General features: G+C 40.8%; 1 protein-coding gene across 4 annotated transcripts in view; it reads left to right on the top strand.

The window, feature by feature from the left end:
• The window catches only part of SLC16A10 (solute carrier family 16 member 10), a 141,404-nt gene that overhangs the window by 85,364 nt on the left and 42,595 nt on the right, over positions 1 to 13,445 (top strand). For 3 of the 4 annotated variants that reach the window (XR_016234549.1, XR_007923205.3, XM_002714902.6), the window contains exons 2-3: positions 3,171 to 3,315; positions 7,298 to 7,751. Coding sequence is in view for 2 of the 4 variants with exons in the window: in XM_002714902.6 (XP_002714948.1) it covers positions 3,171 to 3,315; positions 7,298 to 7,751 (599 nt within the window). In the remaining 2 variants the exon portion in view is untranslated. Of the gene's footprint in view, positions 1 to 3,170; positions 3,316 to 7,297; positions 7,752 to 8,891; positions 13,241 to 13,445 lie in introns of those variants that run through there. The other variant, XM_089333798.1, reaches the window with a different exon arrangement.

Here is a 13,445-nt window from a genome sequence, read left to right as displayed (position 1 = left end):
CTCTTTGTCTCCTCTTTTGAGACTTCAGTTATATTTATATTGGACCTCTTAATTTTGTCCCACAGGTCTCTAACATTTTGTTCATCTTGTTTACTGTTTTTCCCTCTGATCTTTGGATTGGGCAATTTCTCTATTTTCAAGTTCCCAGACTGTTTCATCTCCAGTATGCTAAGTGAGCTTGTTGAATGCATTTCTAAGGTGTTCTACATGTAATTTCTATATTTCCATTCTTTTGTAGTTTCCATTTCACTGTTGAGATTCTTTGTTTATTCATTAAGGCCACTTTTTACCTTTAATTCTTTGGAAAATATTATTCTCTAATTCTTCCCACATATTTGTAAGGGATTTTGAGATCATTGCCAAATTCAGCAGTACATTTAGACTCAGTTTATTTTTTATTATTTTTTAAAGATTATTTATTTGAAAGGCAGAGTTACAGAGAGGCAGAGAGAGAGAGAGAGAGAAAGGTCTTCCATCCGCTGGTTCACTCCCCAGATGGCCACAATGGCCGGAGCTACGCCCATCTGAAGCCAGGAGTCTCCTCTGGGTCTCCCACATGGGTGCAGGGGCCCAAGGACTTGGGCCATCTTCTGCTGCTTTCCCAGGCCACAGCAGAGAGCTGGATAGGAAGTGGACAGCCAGGACTTGAACCGGCGCCTATATGGGATGCCAGCACTACAGACTGGGGCTTTAACCCTCTGCACCACAGTGCTGGCCCCTAGACTTAGTTTATATTGATTGGTTTCTTTGCATGTCTTATAACTTTGGGTTAAAATTGGCATATTGTTGATATTTGAAACAACCCTGATTGTGTTGTGTTCTTCAAGGACTACCATATTTTTCTTCCTAACAGACAGCTTGCTTTGGTTCACTATATTCTGCTGCTAGTGCTTGTTCTATATTTTTCATATTTGATATGGCAGTAAATAAAATCTATCGCATTTTACCATGTAAAAGTGTTTCTTTCTTGAAAGTACCTTGACTTAGATGCAATATAAGTAGATGCTCCTGGATTTCTTTTTCTTTTCTTCTCTTTCTCTCTCTTTTCATTTTATTTGAAAAACAGTGTGCAAGATGTTGAGAGAAGGAGAACCTTTTTTTTTTTTTTTTTTAAAGATTTACTTACCCATTTGAAAGGCAGAGTTAAAGAGAGGCAGAGGCAGAGAGAGAGAGGTCCTCCATCCATTGGTTAACTCTCCAGATGGCCGCAACAGCCGGAGCTGGGCTGATCAGGAGCCAGGAGCTTCTTCCAGGGGCCCAAGGACTTCATCTCCACTACCTTCCCAGGCTACAGCAGAGCCAGATAAGAGGAGCAGCTGAGACCCGAACCAGTGCCCACATGGGACAGCAGCACCGCAAGGCAGCGGCTTCACCTGCTAAGCCACAGTGCCAGCCCTGAGATCTATCTCTTCTGTCTATTCTGGTTCACTCTCCATATGCCTATAACAACCAGGGCTGGACCAAGCCAAAGCCAAGAGCCTAGAACTTAATCTGGGTCTCGGGGCAGGCGCTGTGGCACAGCAGATTAAAGCCCTGGCCTGAAGCGCCAGCATCCCATATGGGTGCCTGTTCTAGTTCTGGCTGCTCCTCTTCCAATCCAGCTCTCTACTATGGCCTGGGATAGCAGTAGAAGGTGGTCCAAGTCCTTGGGCCCCTGCACCCACGTGGGAGACCCAGAAGAAGCTCCTGGATCCTGGCTTCAGTTCAGCGCAGCTCCAGTTGTTGTGGCCGGCTGGGGAGTGAACCAGCAGATGGAAGACCTCCCTCCCTCCCTCCCTCCCTCTCTCCCTCTCTCTGTAACTCTTTCAAATAAATAAAATAAATCTTTTTTTTTTTTTAAAAATCCGAGTCTCCCATGTGGGTGACAGGGACCCACATACTTGAACCATCACCTGCTGCCTCACTATATGCTTTTAAATTTCCCTATGTAGTATTCTATTTAGTGTCAGCACTTTACTTAATTGTAAAAGTGCTTTTATGTAAAAATAGGTGTTAGGATGTTTTTCTTCTAGTTTGCCTTGTTTTAATATTAGATTATTACTTAAACATGATAGATGAATAACCTTTTCTCAATATGATTAAATTATTGCAGATTGAAGAAAAGTTTATATACTGTAATAGACAAAAAAAATTGTTTACTCTTGTCAAGCACACCCACACTCTGGACGGCTGTGCAGACTTTGGGTTGGGTTGTGTGCTAACTTATTTGGTCAGTCAGCCTCTCCCTGCTGCTCATTTCTGAATTCCCACCGCCAGCATCTAAATCAAGATGGTCCTGTTTGCGCATTCTTGTCACTGTGTTTTGTTTTCAGGTAACAGTTTTCTTTCTGGTAAGGGAAAAAAATAGAGATGGCTAGTTGAAGAATATATATAATTTAAATAACTTAAGATGTAATAAGACAAATAATGAAATTAAATTGTTACTATGATAAAGCTCCATTTGGACCAACTTATTTTATTTATTTATTTATTTTTTTTGACAGGCAGAGTGGACAGTGAGAGAGAGACAGAGAGAAAGGTCTTCCTTTGCCGTTGGTTCACCCTCCAATGGCCGCCGCGGCCGGCGCATCGCGCTGATCCGGTGGCAGGAGCCAGGAGCCAGGTGCTTTTCCTGGTCTCCCATGGGGTGCAGGGCCCAAGCACCTGGGCCATCCTCCACTGCACTCCCTGGCCACAGCAGAGAGCTGGCCTTGGACCAACTTATTAAGAAATGATAATTTGGGGAATGACATTGTGGCACATTGGGGTAAGCTGACATTCAAGACTCAGTCATCTCATATCAGAGTGCCAGTTTGAGGCCCACCTGCTCTGTTTCCAATCCAGCTCCCTACTAATTGTGCTTGAGAAAGCAGTGGAAGATGGCCCAAGTGCTTGGGTCCTTGCCACCCATATGGAAGAACCAGATGGAGTTTCAGTCTCCTGACACCAGCCTGTGGAGTGAACCAGTGGATAGAAATCTCTGTCTCTCTCTGTCTCTTTGTCTGTTTCGCTGTCTCCCACCTACCCTGTTACTCTGCCTTTCCAATAAATAAGTGTTTAAAAAATAAATGATCATTTGCATAGTATATGAGTTTACTTTCCTTGCTAAGGAAATTGAGTACTAAGACTTTGTATTCTGTAGAACAAGCACAAATATCATTTACCATGTCCTTTTTCCCTCTCTTTTACAGCATGGGTAGGTTCTCTCTCCATGGGGATGATTTTCTTTTGCTGCCCTATCGTCAGTGTCTTCACAGACATATTTGGTTGTCGGAAAACAGCCGTCGTGGGTGCTGCCGTTGGGTTCATTGGGCTCATGTCTAGTTCTTTTGTAAGGTAAGGACTTGGTTTCTTTGTGTTGCTTTTCAAGAACTGTTAGACACCTTCCTGTTTGCCTTTCAGAAATTTTACTCTTTTTAAGAGTGGAGCCTGCAAGTTGCTTAAAACTTGAACCAGCACTTCTGGAGGGCACTGTTGCCCATAGCAGCAAATCAGCTTGAGGATTTGAGTATTTGCTTGCAATGCTAACTAACTTCTTTTTTATAGAAAACTTTTACTTAATAAATATAAATTTTGAAAGTACAACTTTTGGATTATAGAAGTTTTCAACCCCATAACCACCCTTCCACCTGTAAACTATCCCATCTCCTACTCCCTCTCCCATTCCATTCTTCATTAAGATTCACTTTTAATTATCTTTATATACAGATCAACTTAGTATATACTAAGTAAAGATTTCAACAGATTGCACCCACACAGACACACAAAGTATAAGGTACTGTTTGAAGACTAATTTTACCGTTAATTTCCATAGTACAATACATTAAGGATAGAGGTCCTACATGGTGAGCAAGTGCACAGTGCCTCCTGTTATTGATTTAACAATTGACACTCTTATTTATGACGTCAGTAATCACCCAAGGCCCTTGCCATGAGCTGCCAAGGCTATGGAAGTCTCTTGAGGTCACAAACTCTGACCTTATTTAGACAAGGCCATAGTCAACATAGAAGTTCTCTCCTCCCTTCAGAGAAAGGTACCTCCTTTTTTGACGGCCCCTTCTTTCCACCAGGATCTCACTCACAGAGATCTTTCATTTAGGTCATTTTTTGCCAGTGTCTTGGCTTTCCATGCCTGAGAAACTCTCGTGGGCTTTTTAGCCAGATCCGAATGCCTTAAGGGCTGACTCTGAGGCCAGAGTAATGCTAACTAACTTCTACATCAGTCAGGATACATGTGCTTCCTAGAGCCAAGAAAAATGTTTCTCCTTTTGTTCATTTTCTACCCACATAAAAAATCCTAAAAATTCAGGTTATAATAGTGAGTTATCAAAACAGTAGACTTAGTCTTAGGTCAGCTCAGTCTGAGGCCAATGTAATACAATAAGTGATGTTTTACAGTGGCTGTTTATAGGCTTGATATGAAACATTTATAGTCATAAGATAAAAATTCTGCTATTTGTTCCACGTCAGGTTGAGAAATTTGTACTTAAAACAAAATCCTAAAATTTTCAAACATCATGGCAAAATGGTCAGATGCATCTTACAATAATACTTAATGCCAGTGTACTTTCCCTGTGTCTATAAGAAAAGATGTGGTATACTGAGGAGGGACTAGCTGCAAATGTGCTGATGGGCACAGCCCTGTATGAAACACCTCTCTCGCCCGCGTTCTCCTGAGTGGTTACAGCAGTCCTCAACTAGAGATGCACTAGATTAATATGGAGCCCTGGCTCAGAGGAGATCATTAACAAGAAAACCTCTGCAGGTTGTTTCCATCCTCTGTCTCTGTGTTAGTGGTTTATCTTCATTTTCCTGTCTCTTTCCCTTCCTTAGCTGTCTTCATGCTGCTGTAGTCGAAAAACATTATTGAGGTTGTTGGGGGGGGGTCAAAGTTGGCATTTCTTATTCCACCTTTACTCATTTTTTAAATACTTGGGATTTAATAAACAGTTTTTGGTTACACTCATTTGATGGTGCACCCCAGCCCTTCCTGAGCTCCAAAATGACCCTCTTTCTTTCATTATCTGATTCATCTAACTTAAATTTTTCTATTTGGATTTTGGAAAATTTTATTTATTTCTTGATAGAAAATATTCTGTCTTTACTTTTATGCTTTTTCTTAAATTTTTTTTGAGAAAAAAATTTTATTTGCAATAAGAATCTGTTGGTTCTGAGATCATTTATTTGTAGCTGTTTCTTACCAGCAATACAACATTGTGCTACAAATGCCTCATTAGATAGTTTATTTGATCTGGTGACCTCCAGGTATCCCTTTCAGTACCTGGAGTGAATGTAGTGACACTCAGACTGTGGTCTGGAGAGAGGCTTGAGAGGTGGAAAACCTGTGTAACCTTTTCCTCATTTTGGTAAGCAAAATACACATACATGTAACAAGAGGTGTTTTTCAGACTTTCAACCACTGAGGCAAAAACTTAGAAAGTGTATTTTATGTTGTGACTCAGATTTTGACTCTCCTCTCCCAAAGAGACTCTGAAACCAGATTTACCTTACTGCTTGTAATGTTCTCGTGTTTTCTATTCCATTCTGTGTTTTCAACATGCTAGCCAGAGGCTCACCACATTGTAGAGTGGTGCACTGGAGCAAGAGGAAGTGTGGTGTAAATTCCTTCTCCAGCACCTCTGGTCTCCCTCGGGTACACATGATTGGTACCCCATAGCCTTGCTGATTTGCTGGGCACTTCTTCAGTTGTTCAACGGCAACAACCTAGGTCATTTGCAAGTGAAAACACAACTAGAGCAGGGAGAGTTCCATGACAGCGCCCCGCTCCTGCACTCTACTCTGCAGGGAGACACAGTGCCAGTCCTGCCTGTGCCTAACACTTACCAGCATGCACAGGAGAACACTGGTGATTTACAGCTGATAGCATTATAACATGGTGGTAGGACGGGGTGGCAGTTGATGTGCATGATCATGCTGTTTCAAGATTTTTTAATATATCCTTTGAAGAAAGCACAGAAAGGTATAATAGGTTTTTGATATTCCCTTAACATTTCTAAATAAAAAAACAAATAAATTGCAGTTGTCCGGAAACACTACCGATGTGGGAGAACTGATGCAGAAAATGTTTTGTTTTATATTCTTAGTATTTGGATAGATGTCTTGTTTCTGTAGGGAGAATAACTTGAAGAGTAATTTGAAAGCAGAACCACATTTCAGTTTTTTCCCCCAGCAAATACCTGATGCCTAGCAGGCGATCAGAGCAAGGTGTGTGAGGTTTATCTGGTCAAACCTAGAAGTAACTGGAGCCTGATGTTCAGTCAATGCTGGCTGTGGATTAGAGAGGGATGCGGCTCAGAGAGGGCATTGCCAACATGCCTGAGTTTTATCAGAGTCTAGGTTTCCTTGTGATTACTCCACATATTGCTAGACTAGCACTATTGTCCAAAATGTAATTATTAACCAACATTATCTCTGTTAGTTTCTAATAAATTATTTGCCTTTACTACTGAAAAATAACCTTCTGAATTGGGCTGTTCAAAAATTTTAAGCTTTCTTTTACTCTAAATTGTTTCAAAGAATGTAATGATGGGACCATTTACTTTCCTAAGAGATGTGCAGTTAAGTTTTTGGTTAAGTGGGAAAATTCTTTGATTCTCTATTATTTTGAGACTGACATAACTGTAAAGCTTACATAGTATCGTTAATGATGAATACTTAATTCAACCTTTCTGCAATCAGAATATGATTTCTTGTTATCTTGCACAACTCTTGGAACAGCGCAGTACAGGGCGAAGGTTAGTCTGCAGCCCTTAGGCCAGCAAAAATGAGGCACAACTGTTCCCCTGTGCGTAACCTTCAGGAGAAAATACCAAATGCAGGTTTTTCTCGTGCTAGATTGCTTAGTCAGCACCTGGGAAAACTCCAGGAAGCAATGGTTTCTCATAGTTAAACTCTAATTTCTTAGAAACTTTTCTTGAGACCAGGGTTTTTGTTTGTCAGTTTAATCACTGTTGATCTCACTGAGGCCCTTCCTGGCACCAACTTTTGTTTCCGAGCTGTGAAGAGCACAGTTCCTGCCCAGAGCTGTGTGGTTCACCTGAAATCCATGGCAGGAGAAAGAGGATCAAAATCACTGATGTCCTTAGTGGTCATTTCTCACACTTCGACATTAAATTAAAATATTTTTAGTGCTGCATTCTTGATTTATTACGGTTCCCCCCTCTGTTTTTGATTTATTTTATTTGTGGAACATATGTTGATGAACTGAAACCCACTTGTACTTTATGTAATTTTTATTCCACTAAGCACAGGAGACAAATAATGAAAGCCACTCTCCATCTTTTTCGTCCTTATACAGTTCCATCGAGCCTCTATACCTTACCTATGGGATCATATTTGCCTGCGGCTGCTCCTTTGCGTACCAGCCTTCCTTGGTCATTTTGGGACACTATTTCAAGAAGCGCCTTGGACTGGTGAATGGCATTGTCACAGCTGGCAGCAGTGTCTTCACAATTTTGCTACCCTTGCTTTTAAGGGTTCTGATCGATAAACTGGGCCTCTTTTACACACTGAGGGTCCTCTGCATCTTCATGTTTGTTCTCTTTCTGGCTGGTTTCACTTACCGACCTCTTGTTCCCAGTGCCAAAGAAAAAGAGAGTGAAAGTAGCCGATTCTCCCTCTTTTCAAGGAGAAGGTTCAGCCCTCCAAAAAAAATTTTCAATTTTGCCATCTTCAAGGTGACAGCTTATGCAGTGTGGGCAGCTGGAATACCAATTGCACTTTTTGGATACTTTGTGCCTTACGTTCACTTGGTGAGTACCCATCTCCAGCATTGTGGGTAGTGGATATTTCTCATTCCACATGTGAAAACTTCTTAGAAGAACAAGATTAGGTGGAAGCTGACCCCAAACATTTCCCTTGTGGATTCTTGAAATTAAAGGTCTCTAAGGACAAAGTTAGCACATCCATCAGATTACTAAATGAAGCAATAATGATAATTTCTCTCTCTTTTTTTTTTTTTTTAAAAAGGAAGGCTAAAATCTTGGAACAAATTGCATCAATGTAATAGATCACTTTTTCTAGAAGTGGCCTGCTAATTTTAATCAAGGGCAAAGCTATGCAGTGATTGTAATTATTTTTCAACAGGGTATGCTGAAATTAGGTAATTGGCAAAAAAGCCATTGGCTTCAACACAAAGAAGCATTACGTCTACTTATGGGACCCTTCTGGGGAAATAGGAGTTCCACCCAGAGGAACATATGAGAAATGTTAAGTATGTTCTTAATGAGGGAAGAAGCTCATGTTTCTTAGGAAATTATGATCTCAAGTACTCAAGCAATTTATATTGTTTATTTCTAATTCAAAGGCAAAACTCAGCCTCTTTGTACTGAGACCATAAGGGGCGATTGGAGTGTTTGCCTTGTCAAAATCTGCTCAGTAGTGCTCACTCTCTGTCTCTCTCTCTCTGTCTCTTAACTTTTGTGGTTAAAGCAGTGTTCATAGTTCAACATAGCTGATAAATGATGAACAAAAGTGATACCAGAATATTTTTCTTGTGTGTGTGTTTACGTATGTGGACTTTTTCTGGTTTACAGTCTACTTTTGAACATTTGGTGAAAGTTGGTGAAAGCAATTAAAGAATTACTAGGCTCACAAAGGGTGAATATATAAATGGGCAGCTGGTATACCAATTGCAGTTTTTAGATATATATATATGATATATATTTTATATGTGTATATTTATATAAATATTTATTATATAAACTATATATTAATGTATAAATTATGTATTATATATTCTATATAAATAATATGTGTAAATCATCAAGCCTTAGTGGGTGGCTGTGCTTAATTCAGATTTTCCAAAGGCCAAGGAAATATAAAGAGACAGTAGACATATCCTGTATCTAAGAATAATTTTGATTTCTCAGTTCTTTTTTTCTTCTTGCCAGGGGAGTTGAGAAAGCAACATGGAAAGGGGCCAGCACAGTGGATTAAGCCACCAGCATCCTACATTATAGTACTGATTCAAAACCTGACTGTTCCACTTCTGATCCAGCTCCCTGCTAATGCACTTGAGAAAGCAGTCAAGGATGGCCCAAATACTTGGGCTTCTGCTACTTGCTGCCTGGAGTTCAGGCTCCTGGCTTTGGCCTGACCCAGCCTTGGCCATCTGGGGAGAGAACCAGTGGATGGAAGATCTCCCATTACAGCCCTGTCACTCTGTCTTTCAAATAAATGAATGAATCTTCAAAAAATATCAACTCGGGGGAGTTCTGTGGCTTAGTAGGTTAAACCTCTGCTGCGGTGCTTGCATCCCATATGGGTACTGGTTTGTGTCTCAGCTGCTCCTTTTCCTATCCAGCTTTCTGCTTATGACGGGGGAAAGCACTGGAAGATGGCCCAAGTGCTTGGTCTCCTGCACTCATGTGGGAGACCCAGAAGACGCTCATGGCTCCTAGCTTCAGATCAGCCCAGCTTCAGCCATTGTAGCCATTTGGGGAATGAACCAGAGAAAGCAAGACCTCTCCCCGCCCCCGCCTTTTGTCTGTAACCCGCCTCTCAATAAATAAATCTTTTTTAAAAATAAATAAAATCAACTGGTATGACCAGTAGGGAGACATGGGGAAGGACTAGGGTTTAGTATTTATGAGCCCGTTGGCATTTAAAATTTTTTTTTTATTTGAGAAACAGCTCCCATCCAGTGGTTCACTTCCCAAGTGTTTCACGGTGGCTGGTGCTTGGCTGGAACTGGGGCCAGGATTTGCACACTTCATCCAGGTCTCCCATAACGGAGGCAGAAACCCAATTCTTGAGCTGTCACTGCTGCTTCCTCAGGCCTGCATTGGCAGGAAGCTGGAATGAGGAACCAGAGCCAGGAATCAAACCAGGCACTGCAAAGTGGACGTGGACATCGTAACCACTAGGCTAAGTGCCCACTCCCACTTGGCATTTTCCATTCTCTGAGGTACTAGGTAAAATGACCTAGTGTGTGAGTCCTGCCACACATATAGTAAGTGACTACATCCTGATCTGATAGTCCATTTGCATGCTTTTAGGGAGCCCTGTCTGAGCCATGTGAGGCTAATTTTTGTTGGGATATAAATCTACTGTGGGAGGATCAACTTTACCAACCTACCTCTTCCACAGCTTTTGTAGTTAAGAAAACATTTATTGTGTCCTTTCTCAAAGATGAGCAGAAATTATTTTTTTATTTTTAATTTTGTCACTGCAAACTGAATACACAGTGAGAAATCAGTATCTCTCTCTGCTTTGCTAATAGCAGATATGTACCAAAAGGCAAGTGGTAAGTGATTATCTCGTTATATTTACAATTTGTAAAGTAAGTTCACACAAACTACTTCACTTTACCATTACAGTGAACCTGTGCAGGAGGCAAAATAAATAATAATATTCCTCATTTTACAGACTGGGAACAGATCCATCACTAACAGTTGGTAGAGGATTTCCCAGGAATCACGTCAGTCAACAGCAGGGCATGGTTCCTTCTACCGTGCCTACCTGGTAGCAACACTAAACTACTCTAGCCCTATTTAATAACATGTTGGACTTCTTCCCTGGATATGCCACCATCTTATTGTGGGTGAAAATGAGTGTGTGCCTAAGGAAATTTGATGAATGTGTTATAGTCTTTTTCTTAAGATAATCAAATTTCTTGATGGGCGAGGAGTAAATAATGATTCAGATACAGATGTATTCAGGAGGCAGTAAATCAGATAGTGCACAGAACAGTGAGGTCTGTGTTCACAAACAGTGCCTTTTTTCTGCTCTTCCTCTTTCTAGGCAAATTGTCTTACAAAATATTGGCATTTCTCATTTGGAATTTTCTTTTTTTTAAAAAAAGAGTTATTTATTTATTTGAAAGTCAGAGTTACACAGAGAGAGAAAGAGAGAGAGGTCAGGAGGGAGGTCGGGAGGGAGGTCTTCCATCCGCTGGTTCACTCCCCAATTGGCCACAATGGCCAGAGCTGTGCTGATCCAAAGCCAGGAGCCAGGAGCTTCTTCTGGACTCCCATGTGGGTATAGGGGCCCAAGGGCTTGGGCCATCTTCAGCTGCTTTCCCAGGCCATAGCAGAGAGCTGGTTGGGAAGAGGAGCAGCCAGGACTTGAACCGGTGCCCATATGAGATGCTGGCACTGCAGGTGGTGGCTTTATCTGTTCTGCCACAGCGCTGGCCCCTGGGATTTTCATTTTCAAACTCTTAGGATACTGAAAGCCTCATTGTAGAGGAAACACCAGAGAGTTAAATGCCATGCAGGCTGTTTAACTCTTATCTTTGGTGGGTGTGCTGAATTTGTCACTTTGTTGTAATTTAATGTTGGGATTATGGATTCTTAACCCAGACCTCCGGGAATGGAATAAGAGTTTCCTCCTTAGATGGCTCACATCTTCCAAAGACTTCACTGGTGATGATCCGTTCCTACTGAACCTATTAAGTGTAATTGGTAAGGTGGATATAGATTATAAAACATTTTCAAAATTCTCTTATTTAATCTTCACAACAATGCAACATCTGTGGTATATTCTTATTTCAAAGTTGAGAAGAGACTAAGGCACAAAGAGGTTCAATAGGTTGCTCAAGGTCACAGAGATAGTGACTGATCATTATTAGTACAAGGTAACATTGTCTAGTGGTTTCCAGATGAAGGTTCAGAAGTAAGACAGATCTGGGTTTCAGTCCTGCTTTTGTCCCTTAACTAGTTGCATGACCTTGGTCATCCTCTCTGAGCATCAGTTTTTTCATCTGCAAGCAGAGGTAAACCCAATTTTGCTGACTTGTGAGTCCTAAAGAAAACATATAAAGCATCTACCCCAGTTCTAGCATACAATTGGGATTAATTTTAAGACTATGTGATTGCCAAGTGAGTGGTTTTAAAGAGGAGCTACAGAGGAGTCAAAAGAGACAGATGATGTCCATTTGGAAATGTGGTTTAGAAAACACTTCTTGGCATTGGAGTTGGGCCTTCAGCATGAGGTTTGTGTTACAACTGGATCCCTGATCAACCAGGAAACTAATTTTTTTAACTTTTATTTAATAAATATTAATTTCCAAAGTACAACTTATGGATTACAATAGCTCCCCCCCCATAACTTCCCTCCCACCCGCAACCCTCCCATCTCCCGCTCCCTCTCCCATTCCATTCACATCAAGATTCATTTTCAATTCTCTTTATATACAGAAGATCAATTTAGTATATATTAAGTAAAGATTTCAACAGTTTGCACCCACACAGAAACATAAAGTGTAAAATACTGTTTCAGTACTAATTATAGCATTAATTCACATTGAACAACACATTAAGGACAGAGATCCTGCATGAGGAGTAAATGCACAGTGACTCCTGTTGTTGACTTGAGAAATTGACACTCTTGTTTATGGCATCAGTAATCTCCCTAGGCTCTTGTCATGAGTTGCCAAGGCTATAGAAGCCTTTAGAGTTCACCGACTTTGATCTTATTTAGACAAGGTCATAGTCAAAGTGGAAGTTCTCTCCTCCCTTCAGAGAAAGGTACCTCCTTCTTTGATGACCTGTTCTTTCCACTGGGATCTCACTCACAGAGATCTTTCATTTAGTTTTTTTGTTTTTGTTTTTGCCACAGTGTCTTGGTTTTCCATGCCTAAAATACTCTCATGGGCTCTTCAACCAGATCCAAGTGCCTTAAGGGCTGATTCTGAGGCCAGAGTGCTGTTTAGGACATCTGCCATTCTATGAGTCTGCTGTGTATCCCGCTTCCCATGTTGGATCGTTCTCTCCCTTTTTAATTCTATCAGTTAGTATTAGCAAACACTAGTCTTGTTTATCAATTATGAACTGAAATTGATCACTTGGACTAGTGAGATGGCATTGGTACATGCCACCTTGATGGGATTGAGTTGGAATCCCCTGGCATGTTTCTCAAGTCAGCTTGAGCTTTCCCAAATTGTGCATCTTCTCCCTCTCTTATATTTAACAGAGATCACTTTTCACTTAAATTTAAACACCTAAGAATAATTGTGTGCTAATTACAGAGTTCAACCAATAGTATTAAGTAGAACAAAAAAAATACTAAAAGGGATAAAGTATTAAGTTGTACATCAACAGTCAGGACAAGGGCTGATCAAGTCACTGTTTCTCATAGTGTCCATTTCACTTCAACAGGCAGGAAACTAATTTTTCAGCATCTGTCTGTCATCTTTGAGACTCAGAAATACAATGAAGTATTTATATACCTATGCTAAACATTCCAAGCTCTTATTATTTAAATTAAATTTTTTTTCCTTTTCATTTTATTTGAAAAGCAGAGAGACAGAGACTAACGGAGATAAATTTTTCATCTGCTGGTTTACTCCCCAAATGTCTATAATAGCCATGGCTGGGCCAGGCTGAAGTCAGGAGCCTAGAATTCAGTCCAGGTCTTCCATGCTGGTATTTGGGACCCAAGCACTTGGGCCATCATCTTCTGCTTTCCCAGATGCATTAGCAGGGAGCTGGATCAGAAGTGGG

The sequence above is a fragment of the Oryctolagus cuniculus genome, chromosome 5 (assembly GCF_051225735.1).
Source record: "Oryctolagus cuniculus isolate XC-2025 breed Fujian yellow rabbit chromosome 5, ASM5122573v1, whole genome shotgun sequence".
NCBI classification, from domain to species: Eukaryota; Metazoa; Chordata; class Mammalia; order Lagomorpha; family Leporidae; genus Oryctolagus; species Oryctolagus cuniculus.
This window is presented reverse-complemented; position numbering and strand designations above follow the sequence as displayed.